At 46.2% G+C, this 13563-nt stretch overlaps 1 protein-coding gene across 1 annotated transcript in view; it reads right to left on the reverse strand.

Annotated features, from left to right (window-relative positions):
- Positions 1 to 11010, reverse strand: part of ADAM17 (ADAM metallopeptidase domain 17) — a gene marked incomplete at both ends in the record, with an annotated part of 50144 nt that extends 39134 nt beyond the window's left edge. The window contains one exon of the mRNA XM_080711576.1: positions 10914 to 11010. Within this exon, the coding sequence (XP_080567702.1) occupies positions 10914 to 11010 (97 nt within the window). The remainder of the gene's footprint in view (positions 1 to 10913) is intronic.
- Between the last annotated feature and the right edge of the window lie 2553 nt (positions 11011 to 13563).

The raw sequence follows: 13563 nt of genomic DNA on the forward strand, positions 1-13563 counted from the left end.
CTGCAGCAGCTAGAACTTATTAAAATTGCAAATCAGGTTTCCTCAGAACCCCTGGGTGGAGCCCAGCAGTCTGTTTAACAAGCCTTCCCGTGCGTCTCTTCACCCCAAGTGTAAGAATCACTGAGTAAGCCAGCACAGTGGCACATGCCTGTAATCCTAGTACCTGGGAGACTGTGACAGAAGGATCACAGGTTCAAGGCCAGTGCTCAGCAACGCAGTGAATCCTTGTTCTGAAATTAAGAGAGAAAAAAGCCCTGGAGGTACAGCTCAGAGGTAGAACACCCAGGGTTCAATCCTTAGCAACAAACTGAACACACCAGAAGTGGAAGCGCCTTTGATTCTAGGAGTCTGAAGCCAGCCTGGACAACCAAGTGAGGTGGACTGGGAGGAGAAGGGGAGAGGAAGAGGAAGAGGAAGAAGACCATCACTAAGCTAGTGTAGGGAAACGGCTCCAAGGGAAGAAAAATCCTTGGAGCACAAAGATGTTCCATATTCAGTTGTGCTAGGTGTTGGTTGGTCGGTTGGCGGTACTGAGGATTGAACCCAGGGATATTCTACCTCTAAGCTACATACAATCCCAGCTTTATTTTATTTTTATTTTTTAATTTTGTAACAGAGTTTTAAGAGTTGCTGAGGCTATTACTGAACCTGCCATTTTCCTGTCTCAGCCTCCCAAATACTGGGAATACAGGCATGAACCATCATACCTAGCTAGCTACGCATTATTTTTAAAGACAAAACCAGAAACAAGGTAAATTAATAACTGGCAAACAGATGGATAAGTTATAGAAATGATGGGAAGAAATCTGCTATCATTTAAAATGCTCACAAAAGGTTTTTAAGAATATGGAAGCTGAGCATGGTTGCACACTTCTGTAATCACAATAAAAGGATCACAGGTTTGAGGTCAGCCTCAGCAATTTAGCAAGACCTCAGCAATTTATTGAGACTCTATTTCAAAATAAAAATAAAATAGAGGCCAGGCGTGGTGGCGCATGCTTGTAATCCCAGCATCCAAGAGGCAGAGACAGGAGGATCACGGTTTGTGGGCAGCCTCAGCTACTTAGGGAGGCCCTTCACAAGTCAGTGACCCTGTTTGAAAAAATAAAAAAGACTAAAAAATAGGACCTGGGGTGTAGCTCAAAGGTAGAATGTCCCTGGGTTCCATCCCAGTACCACAAATATATAAATAAATAAATAAATAAATTACATTAAATTAAATAGAGCTGGGAGTGTGGCTCAGAGGTAAAATGCCCCTGGGTTCAATCTCCAATACCACAAAAAAAAAGAAAAAAAAAGAATATAGGAAAATACTTATGCTACACTATAAACAAAGAATTTTAAAAACTATTCACATTACATGATCTTAGCTATGCATAAAAATAGGCCTAGAAAAAATAGCTGCAAGATAGCAATATCACTGTTTATTTTAGGTGTATTTTCTATAAAAGGACTTCTTAAAAGTAGCTTACTAACATACTTTAAATACGCCTGTAATCCCAGTATTTGGAAGGCAGAGACAGGAGAATTTCAGGTTCCAGCCAGTTTCAGGAACTCAGCAAAACCCTGTTTCAAAGTAAAAGAACAAGCCGGGCGTGGTGGAGCACACTTGTAATCCCAGCATTTGGGAGGCTGAGACAGGAGGATCATGGTTCGTGGACAGCCTCAGCTACTAGTGAGGCCCTTTGCTACTCAGTCAGACCCTGTTTCAAAATAAAGAATAAAATATTGGGTTGGAAGTGTAGCTCAGAGGTAGAATGCCCCCGGGTTCCATCCAGGGCAAAAAAAAAGAAAAAAGAAAAAAGAAAAAAGAAAAAAAAAAAGTAAAACAACAAGCTGGGTGCATGCTTGTAATCCCAGTACTTGGGAGGCTGGGACAGAAGAATCACAGGTTGGCCAGCCTCAGCTACTTAGTGAGGCCCACTGCAACTCTGTGAAACCCTGTTTCAAAATAAAAACATAAACCCAGCATGGTGGCCCAGGCTTATAATCCCAGCATTTGGGAGGCAGAGACAGGAGGATCGCAGCTTGCAAACAGCCTCAGCTACTAAATAGTGAGGCCCTTTGCAACTCAGTGGGACTCCATTTCAAAATAAAGAATAAAAAATAGGGCAAGGGGTGTAGCTTGGAGGTAGAATGCCCCTGGGTTTCAATCCCCAGTACTGCAAAAAATAAAATAAAAAACACTAAAAACAAAAAATATGTCTGGGGGTGTAGCTCAGAGGTAGAATGTCCCTGGTTCAATCCTTAAAAAGAAAAAAAAAAAAAAAAAAGACAAAGTAGAAAATATAAAGGGTTGTGGTTGTAGCTCTAAGATAGAATGCTTCTGGGTTCAAGCTCCAGCAACCCCCCTTTCAAAAAAAGTTATGAACTAGTATGTCTCCTTTGCAATTTATTCTTTTAATAACCGGACATTTCAAATTGGATACCACAGAACCATTACCAGCAGCTTAGTAAAAATGGCTGTCTGGAGTCAATCTGGAGCGCCATGCTACGGCTGCTACTGTCCCCTCACTAGCTGGGTCCTCAGGCACTCTACTTCACTGCATTCACTTTGAAAATTCTAACCACTAACAATCACGATTTCCTATAGCCTTTTCGCCAGAATTTATATTTCCCAAATGTATTTCTTTTCTTTTTTTTTTTTTTTTTGGTGGTGGTACTGGGGTTCCTGGAAGCCCTTCTACCTCCGGGCTACACTCCCAGACCTATTTTTACATTTTTATTTGGAAACAGGGTCTCCAAAGCCAGTGCACGCGGCTGGCTTCAAACCTACGCGATCCTCCTGTCTCTGCCTCCCAAGCGCGGGGATTACAAGCGTGCGCCACCACGCCCGGCTTTCCCAAATGTATTTCTTATACAGATCAAATATAAACCACCAGACTTGTTACAGTAGTTTGTTAATACAAGACAATGCTACTAAAATGATCTCTTTGCTCAACATCTGGTCATGTACTTTCTTAAAATTCCAGAGCAGAGCCGGGCGTGGTGGCACGCGCTTGTCATCCCCGCGCTTGGGGGGCTGCGACAGGAGGATCGCGGGTTCACGAACAGCATCAGCAAGGCAACCTAGTGAGACCCTGTTTCAAAACCAAAAAAATTTAAAAGGCTGGGGGTACAGTCACAGGTAAAATCCCCCTGGATTCAATCCCCCGCAAAATAAAAATAAAATCCACCAGAGTAGAGCTGGGCTCGATGGTACACACCTATAATCCTAGTACTTGGGAGGCTGAGATAGGAGGATTGCAGGTTTGAGTTCATCCTCAGCAACTGAGACCCTGTTTCAAAATAAAATAGGACTGGGAATGTAGCTTGCAGGTAGAACTCCCCTGGGGGTTCAGTCCCCAGCAACACACACACACACACACACACACACACACACACACACACACACACAGTGGCTGCCCATCACTCTTGAGATGAGTACACCTTCCTTAACTCTCATTAAGTTGCTCCAACCATCAACTCAACAACAGAGCTTTTCTCATTTCAGCTACCTACAAACACAAATTAGAAAAATAAGACACTGGAGAATGAAACTGGCCAAATTTATGCTGTGTATATACAAATGTATAACAATGAACCCCATTCTTAACATATAATTATAATGCCCCAATTTTAAAAAGACATGACTTAAAAGGTCAAAACTGTAGAATTTTATTATTTAGGTATTCCCTCATCACCCCTACTTTACTGCACACACGTTCTACACTTATTTTTCTCTTTTCTACCAGACCCCATTTATTACTTATTATTCAAGAAATAGTCATTGAAGCCGGGCATGGTGGCGCATGCTTGTAATGTCAGCGTTTGGGAGGCTACGACTGGAGGATCACACATTCATGGCCAGCCTCAGCTACTTAGTGAGGCCTCCCGCAACTTAATGAGACCCTGTTTCAAAATAAGGAATAAAAAATAGGGCTGGGGGTATAGCTCAGAGGTAGAATGTCCCTGCGTTCAATTCTCAGAACTGGAAAGAAAGAAAGAAAGAAAGAAAGAAAAGAAAGAAAGAAAGAAAGAAAGAAAGAAAGAAAGAAAGAAAGAAAGAAAGAAAGAAAGGAAGGAAGGAAGGAAGGAAAGAAGAAAATCTGACGAGTCTTTAACTTTACCCTTCTCTTATACCTGAATTTCTTGGTCTCTGGGATAAGCTTTTAGGACAGTCAACCTTAGTAAGATGGCCTACAGTATACCCACATTTTTTTCAAGTTCAGAGTTAATAGATTTAAACTTAACCTAATTTTTGAGCTTCAAAGAAAGACAGTGTGTGTGTCCCTAGTATCTAAGGGCCATGTAAACAGAATGCTGTAGAAAGGACTAGAAACATTTGTTGACCTTCTCTGTTTTCTTTTTTACAGCAAACTGCATTTTCTTTATACAGTCTGCAAACGACACAACCCCTGCAGCACTTGCTGACTGCTCTGCTGCGTGAAATGCAAAAAGGTGCCCCAAATGGCACCAGCAGCGCATGCTCCAGCGCTGGTGCCCGAGTGGGAAAGACAGAGGCGGACTGCGGCGAGGCACTCACAGAGCCGTGCAGAGGACATTAGACCTGCTCTTCAGCATTCCCTAAGCGAGGAAAGCAGCCTGGCCAGGCAGTGCAGTCAGCCACGAGCCTGGGCGAACCCCTCCCTGCGCTGCGATGAGAGAAGAGGCGACGCTCTCTACACGACCAGGGACCCCAGAGTCTGGAACGAAAGATGTCACTTCACAGGTTTTTACTAGGAATCCAGGATAGCATCTGAGCTGCCTCCATTGATTCTCCATCAAGAGCTTGTGATCCCAGTATTGGGAGGCTGAGACAGGAGGATCACAGTTCAAGAACAGCCTCAGCTACTACTTAGTGAGGCGCTTTGCAACTCAGTGAGACTCTGTTTCAAAATTAAGAATAAAAGCCAGGTGTGGTGGCTCACACTTATAATGCCAGCATTCGGGAGGCTGAGACCAGAGGATCACGGTTCGCAGACAGCCTCAGCTTCTTAGTGAGACCCTCCGCAACTCAGTGAGACCCGGTTTCAAAAGAATAAAGAAAAAAATAGAACTGGGGGTGTAGCTCGGAGGTAGAATGCCCCTGGGTTCAATCCCTAGTCTCAAATAAATAAATAAATAAATAATAAAAAGGACTTGGGGTGCAGCTCAATGGCACAGCACCCTGGAGTTCAATCCCCGGTAACACAATCAATCAATCCATACGGAAAGGAAGGAAGGCGAATAATTTTGCACAGGCTGTGGTATTTGAAGTTCCTGTGAACACGGAGGCACAAACACCAACAAGGCACCGAGAACAAGGCCTGGTGGGAACTATCTTTAGTAATGAGGAGGGGAGAACAGTCAAACGGCAAGTGCAGGCAGGGCAGTGGAGGAGACTCCTCAGAGCCGACAGCTCATGCTGGGCAGGAGGGAATGGTGCCGCCCAGCGCTCTGGCTGATTTTAGGGCCAGGAGATACAGTACATGGAAAGTCCTCCATGTCCCCCCTCTACCTTGGTGAGACCTATTCCTGTCCCTCCCTCCCTACCAGCCTTTGAAGACTTTCTTCAAATTATACTTCCAAAAATACAAAATGGAGAGGATCCAAAAGTCACGCACACTTGGCCTCAGAGGACACCTACACCTAGGGTCCTGGGAAATCCTGTGAAAGCCAAACAGTTCTCCAATTCCCCACCATGACTTCTGTTTAACTCTTCATTTTAGCCTAGAAATACAGTTTCTCTCTTTAATGCGTATAAAACAGCGTTACAGAAGTTAGGGAGGTTAAGTGTTTGGGTTCCTTTTTTTTGGGGGGGAGGTATTTTTTGGGGGAATGAACCCAGGGGCATTCTAACTCTGAGCTACACCCCCAGCCCTATTTTTTATTTATTTAATTTTTATTTATTTATTTATTTTTGGTGGTACTGGGGGTGGAACCCAAGGGCTTCCTACCTCCAGGCTATACTCCCAGACCTATTTTATATTTTATTTGGAAACGGTCTCACTAAGTTGCTGACAGCCTCACTAAGTAGCTGAGGCTGGCTTCAAACCTGTGCGATCCGCCTGTCTCAGCCTCCCGAACACGGGAATTACAAGCGAGAGCCACCATGCCTAGCTCCTATTTTTTATTTTGAAACAGGGTCTCAGTAAGTTGCAGAAGGCCTCAATAAGCTGAGGCTGGCTGCGAACCTGAGATCCTTCTGTGTCAGCCTCCCAAGCACTGAGATTACAAACATGTAGCACCAGGCCTAGCCCAAGTGTTTGGGTTTCAAAGGAATGCAGCTTATAAGCAAAATTCATATAAAAAGAGGAAGCCAGATGTCAGAATACTGCATAAAATAGTGCTATAGATAAAGAAATGAACACTGCTTTATGGAGAATCCTCATGCCAATAACCTCAAGGTAAATTTCAAAATATGTTTCAGATTCAATGTTCCTCCCTTGCTTGTGACCTACATTTCTTCCTTCCACCCACTACATCCTCTTTTATTAAAAGTAACACAAAGGGAAAACAATTTTGAAGTCAAAGTGAGACTTACACACCCCAGCTGCAACTTCAACAAGATATCATGACTAAGCTCACATGACTCACAACTTCCCTAAATTACACAATTCATAACAGTTCAGTTGAAATCACTTTTGGTGACCTATGGAGTAATCTGAAAGCCAGTCTTCAACTTAATATATATTGCCCTTCAGAAAAATATCATGTACCTAACAGTATTTACTCATTTTTTTAATGCTGAGGAGTGAACCCAGGGGCATTCTACCTCTGAGCTACACCCCAGCCCTATTTTGGTTTTTTGGGGGTTCTGGGGAGTTTTTTTTTTTTTTTGGAAATAGGGTTTGCTAAATTGCTTATATCCTCAACAAGTTGCTACAGTTGGCTTTGAACCTGTAATCCTGTCTCTGTCTCCCAAGGACTGGGATTACAAGCATGCACCACCACACCTGGCCTAATCAGTACTTAGAAGTGCAGTTACGGGGTAATATTATCAGTTGGACAAGTAGGCTACTCAACAATAAACCATGCTCTTTAACTATGAAGCTAGTAGTTGGTCTTGAACAACTCAATCTAAATAATGGCAAGATTAAGCGACAAATAACATCCTGAGTTGTCAAACACACACACACACACACACACACACACACACACACGCCATTCTCCAAATGTTCACAAGGCATATGTACATTACTGTGTAAACCTGACTGCTTACATCTTTCTGAAAACCATTTTTCCTGCCTGTTAAAAAAAACTAGCCAGTCACGGTGGCACACGCCTGTAATATCAGTACTTGGGTGAGGCAGGAGAATGGCAAGTGCAAGCCCTGCTTAGCTTAGAAAACCCTGTCTCAAATTAAAATAAAAAAGACTAGAGCCGGGCGTGGTGGCGCACACTTGCAATCCTGGCATTTGAAAGGCTGAGACAGGAGGATCCCGGTTTGTGGACAGCCTCAGCTACTACTCAGTAAGGCCCTCTGCAACTCGGTGAGACCCTGCTTCAAAATAAAGAATAAAAAAATAGGGCTGGGGGTGTGGCTCAAAGGTAGAATGCCCCTGGGTTCCATCTCCAGAACCAAAAACAAAAAAGAAAGGGTAACCAGAGGCAGTAAGAAAGGATAACTACAGCTGGGCGTGGTGGCACAGGCTTGTAATCCCAGCACTTGGGAGGCTGAGACAGGAGGACTGCAGTTCACGGACAGCCTCAGCAACTTAGTGAGGCCCTGCTTCAAAATAAAGAATAAAAAACAGGGCTGGGAGCCTGGCATGGTGGCGCACACTTGTAATCCCAGCATTTGGGAGGCTGAGACTGGAGTGAGACTCTGTTTCAAAATAAAGAATAAAAAATTGGGCAGGGGGTATGGCTCGGAGGTCAAATGCCTCTGGTTCCATCCCCAGACCCAAAATAAAAAACAGGGCTGGGGGTGTAGCTCGGAGGTAGAATGTCCCTGGGTTCAAGCCCCAGTACTGCAAAAATAAAAGTAAAACACATCCAGACCAACCATAGTTCATTTTTCCTTCAATTTGTATTGACTGAGAACTTCCTAACTGGCCCCCTTGCCCTTGCTTAGTCAACTGTAATTAACTTCAAAATGGCACAAGTCACAGGTGAGAATACTCAACACTTACTTTATGTGTCTGTGGTACTGGGGATGGAACCCAGGGGCATTCTACCTCCAAGCTACACCCTCTGTCCTATTTTTATTTTTGTTTTGAAGCAGAGTATCACTAGGTTGATGAGAGTCTTACAACTTGCTCAGGCCGTCCACGAATCTGTGATCCTCCTGTCTCAGCCTCACAAGTACTGAGATTACAAGCCTAAGTCACCAACCCCGGCTCACTCAACACCTTTAAAAGCCCTATGAGAGAGTGAAAATGTAGGTTGTGGTAAGCACTCACCCAGAAGATAGGCCCTGGGTGCAGGGGCTGACCTCTATTAAGTCAGTTACAATGGGAAGAGACTCTTGTTCCTCTCAACTATAATTTCTGTCCATACTGTTTCACTCTTATTAATTAACTAAACTGTTTTACATGTCAAATCTTTTGTGTGTGTGTGTGTGTGTGTGTGTGTGTGTGTGTGTGTGGTACTGGGGATGGAACCCAGGGGCCTTCTACTTCCAGGCTACACTTCCAGACCTATTTTTTATATTTTTTATTTGGAAACAGGTCTCTTAAGCCAGCTGAGGTTGGCTTCGAATTTGCACAATCCTCCTGTCTCAGCCTCCCAAGCAGGGGATTACAAACTTGCACCACCACGCTTGGCACATGTCAACTTTTAAACAGAAAGACCCTAAAATAATCCTGTTATCCTAGTTCTGGAGAGGTTGAGGAATATTCCAGGCTCAAGGTTAGCCTCAGCAATTTAGGAGTCCCTGTTTCAAAATAAAAAAATAAGTCAGGCATGGTTGTGCATGCTTGTAATCCCAGTACTTGGGCGGCTGAGGCAGGAGGATTGAAGGTTTGTGACCAGCCTCAGCTACTCAGTGAGGCCCTCTACAATTTAGTGAGACCTTGTTTCAAAATAAAGAATATGCAGGGCGCACTTGTAATCCCAGCATTTGGGAGGCCCAGACCGGAGGATCCAGTTCACAGACAGCCTCAGCTACTTAGTGAGGCCCTTTGCAACTCAGTGAGACCGTTTCAAAATAAAGAATAAAAAAATGGGTAGGAGGTGTAGCTCAGAGGTTCCATCCCCAGACCCACAAAAAAAAAAAAAAGAATAAAAAGAATTAAAAAATTAGCACTAGGGGTATAGCTCAGAGGTAGAATGCCCCTGGGTTCCATCCCCAGTACCACAATAAATAAATAAATAAATAAATAAATAAATAAATAAATAAGCATGGTGGCACAAGTTTGTAATTCTAGTATTTGGGAGGCTGAGACAGGTGGATCATAGGTTAGAAGACAGCCTCAGCAATTTAGTGAGGCTATCAGCAATCTAGTAAGACCCTGTTTCCAAATAAGAAATAAAACCAGAGCTGGTTGTGGTGGCACACGCTTGTAATCCCAGCATTTGAGAGGGTGAGACAGGAGAATCACGGTTTGAGGACAGCTAACTTAGTGAGGCACTTTGCAACTAAGTGAGACCCTGTCTCAAAATAAAGAATAAAAAATAGGGCTGGGAGGGTGTGGCTTGGAGGTAGAATGCCTCTAGGTTCCATCCCCAATACCGCAAAAAAAAAAAAAAAAAAAAAAAATCTGTCTGAGAGTGTAGATCGGAGGTAGAATGCCTCTGGGTTCAATTCCCAGTATCACCAAAAATAAATAAATAAAAAGTTTTGGGAGTGCTGTTTGAGGGAAGTGGACTGCCCCTGGGGTCAATTCCCAGTATTAAAAAAGAAAAGACCCAACCGGGCACGGTGACTCAAGCTTGTAATCCCAGCATTCGGAGGCTGACACTAGAGGATGGCAGGTGGCAGACAACCTCAGCTACTCAGCTACTTAGTGAGGTCCTCTGCAACTTAGTGAGAGTCTGTTTAAAAATAAAAAATAAAAAGTAGGGCCGGGGGTGTAGCTCGGAGGTGGAATGCCCCTTGGTTCCATCCCCAGACCCACACACGCAAAAATAATAAATTTACTCTTAAAAAAACCAAGATACACCATAAATTAACACAAACTACCCCTAATTTCACAAAATCTGTCTAGGCCTCTTTCACTTTGGGGATGGCTCACATTCTCCCTTGTATCTGAATTTCTTACTCTCCTAAATAAGTCAAAATCTCAAAAATTTCAACCTCTAGGAAAATATAGTTAAATACAGATCCTCTATTTTCTAAGCTCAAAACTCACCAAGCTAGTCATCCCTGATAGTTTTTGTTTAAAATTGCAACAACAAAAAAAAAAAAAACACCCGGGCACGGTGACTTACACCTGTAATCCCACTACTTGGGAGGCTGAGTCAGGACGATGTCAGCAACTTCGCAAGACTGAGCAACCTAACTAGACCCTGTTTCAAAACAAATTTTAAAAGGGCGGGGAGGGGGAGGCTGCTCAAAGACAGAACACCCCTGGGTCCGATCTCCAGCAGCACACGAGAGAGAGAGAAAGTAAATGCCGATGAAACCATTCCAGTCGCCGCCTTCCAGCCAGATTCCTACATTACTGAACCTCCTACGGAGAGTCTAGTGCGCTCCTTAGAGGGCCAAACGCGAACTTCGAGAGTTCCTCCTGCCCGAGTCTTATCTCTGGTAGGAGCACACAATCCACTAGGTTTATTTCCTAGCAAGCCAAGGGACCGTGACCACGCCTCTCTCCAGGAACGCGACCCCCGGGCACGACAGAGCACCTCGGACCCACTGCCCTGCGGAGGCGCGCCAGTCGCCGTCGGCTTCCCTAGACAGGGCCACACCCCCCAGAAACCGGGGGCCGCGCCGCCCTCGCCCACCCCCCAACACCTGCGAGCCGTCCCGCGGCCTCCGGGGGGCCGGCTCCTTCCCCGGTCTTTACCGAGTCGCTGGCGGGAGCCGAAGCCCGGACCGTCCGGAGGTCGCGGCGCCAGCACCAAAGGAACCAAGCTGGCCAGAAAGAGGAGACGCCGCCTCATGTTCCCGGCCGGCCCCGGCTCCGGCACCCTGGGCAGCTCCGCCTGACGGGCGCTCGGATCGCCGCTCACATTGGGGAGAGAAGAGCGGAACCCCCAGCCCGGCCCCGCCAACGCCGGTCCCCTCCGCGCCGCCTACCGGAAGACACTGGAGCTAAACTCCAGGCCCCGGAAGTGCAGGCGGGGCTCCCAGGGGCCGCTTCCGGCCGCCGCCGACGCACGCCTCGCCCACATCCGGAAGTCGGAAGCCGGGCGCCGCGCGGCATGCCGGGAGGCCGCGCTCGCCCCGCCCCGCGCAGGCGCGTTCGGGGTCCGCGCCGCCGCCGCCGGGCCAGCCCTGCTCCCGTCCCGCCCCTCTTCGCGCGGAGCTGGGGCTGGGCGCAGCCGGGTCTCTCCGCAGCCAGGTTGTGGCCGCGGAGAAGAGGGAGGGCGCTGGCGAGCAGGCTCTGGGAGTCGTGTGCGGCCGCCCCCTTCATCGTGGTGCCCGTGTGTAGTTAGGACACCTGTTAGCCTTTGTATTAAAGGGGCTGTAAGACCCAGCCTGGGGCCAGCTACCCACGCCCCGGGGCGGGCGAGGACCCGCAAGGTCAACCGGTGTGCCCCGGTGGGAGGCGAGGGCAGGAATCCAGCGGCGCTCCCGGCGCAAACCCGGTATCCAGCTCCACGTCTTAGCCGGGAACTCAGATCTGTGCCTCCTGTCATGAAAAGGCTTGGCGGGATAATAAGCTCTCTCTGAACGTGCACCTGCTCCTTGACCTCACTGTGGGCCTAGGCTGCAGGCATTTCCAGGAACTAGAGTACTGGGACCAGATTCCCTTACGTGTAAGCACAGGAGCTAAAATCTACCCACTGACTTCAACTTACAGTTCAGTCCTCTACTTGATCCTTTTAGATTGGATTGGACTTGGCGTGTGTGTACAGTGTGTGTGTGTGTGTGTGTGTGTGTGTGTGTTGTTGTTGTTGTTGTTGTTGTTGTTACTGGAGATGAGAATCTTTTTCTTTTTTTCCTTTGGTACTGTGGATGGGACCCAGGGGTATTCCACCTCCAAGCTACACACCCAACCCTATTTTTTTTTTTTTTTTTTTTGCGGGTCTGGGGATGTAACCCAGAGGCATTTGACCTCCGAGCTACACCCCCTGCCCAATTTTTTATTCTTTATTTTGAAACAGGGTCTCACTGAGTTGAGAAGGGCCTCACTAAGTAGCTGAGGCTGTCCGCGAACCGCCATCCTCCAGTCTCAGCCTCCCCAATGCTGGGATTACAAGCGTGCGCCACCACGCCCGGCTCACCCAACCCTATCTTAAGTCTTTTTGTTTTTGAAACAGAGTCTCACTAAGTTGCAAAGGTCCTCACTAAGTAGCTGAGGCTGGCCGAGAACCGCGATCCTCCTGTCTCAGCCTCCAAAGTGCTGGGATTAAGAGTTTGCGCCACCATGCCCAGCTTTGTTTTTATTTTTATTTCTGAAAGAGGGTCTCGCTAAATGATGAGAATCTCACTATTTACTGAGCCTGTCTTCCAACCTGTGATCCTCCTATCTCAGCCTTCTAAATACTGAGATTATAAGCATGCGCCACCAAGCCCAGTTCCAGCTTTTATTTTTTGACAGAGTCTGAATAAATTGCCCAAGGTGGCCTTGAACTTGTGATCCTCCTCCCTCATCCTCCTGAGGGGGCCTGAGTCTTAGCTACCTGAGCTAACCCAAATGTTACTTCAGTCACTTTACCCAGGTAAGACCTAACACACTTTCCACTTAAGAGCAAACTGAAATGGCTGAGCATGGTGGCACAGGCCTGTAAATCCCAGCTACTCCTGAGGCTGAGGCAGGAAGATTACAAGTTCTAGGCAAGCCTTTGCAATTTACTCAAGGTGCATGCCTGTAATCCCAGTACTTGGGAGGCTGAGACAGGAGGATCACAGATTTAAGGCCAGCTTTAGTAACTTAGGGAGACCGTTTTTAAAAATAAAAATAAAATAGGGCTGGGCTGTAGCTCAGAGGTAGAATTCCCCTGGGTTCAATACCCAATTCCAAAAACAAAAAGCTGAGTATATAGCTCATTGACAGAGTGCCTCTGACAGAAAGAAGAAAGTTCCCGATGCATGTTCTCATAACCAAAAGCCCTAGGTTTTCAAGGGCAGTGAAGTTTGGAAAGATTTCAAGTAATCTTTTTAATTCACACGTTGCGCCGACCCAAACTAAGCTTCCAAGCTGAACTTCGTTTTTATCAGTTTTTCTTACCTTTAAGATAAAAATAAGCCGGGCGTGGTGGCGCACGCTTGTAATCCCCGCACTTGGGAGGCTGAGACAGGAGGATCGCGCAGGTTCGAAGCCAGCCTCGGCTATAGTGAGGCTCTCAGCAACTTAGTGAGACCCCGTTTCCAAATAAAGTATAAAACAGATCTGGGAGTATAGTCCGGAGATAGCCCCTGGGTTCCACTCTCAGCACCTCCACCACCAAAAAAAAAAAAAAAAAAGATAAAAATATACCAGGAGGGGGCAATAAAGAGCAAGAAGAACAAAGTAAGAGAGTAAGAGGGACACACTGGATAGAAAATAG

This window comes from Muscardinus avellanarius (genome assembly GCF_963383645.1).
Source record: "Muscardinus avellanarius genome assembly, chromosome: 15".
Classification (NCBI taxonomy): Eukaryota; Metazoa; Chordata; class Mammalia; order Rodentia; family Gliridae; genus Muscardinus; species Muscardinus avellanarius.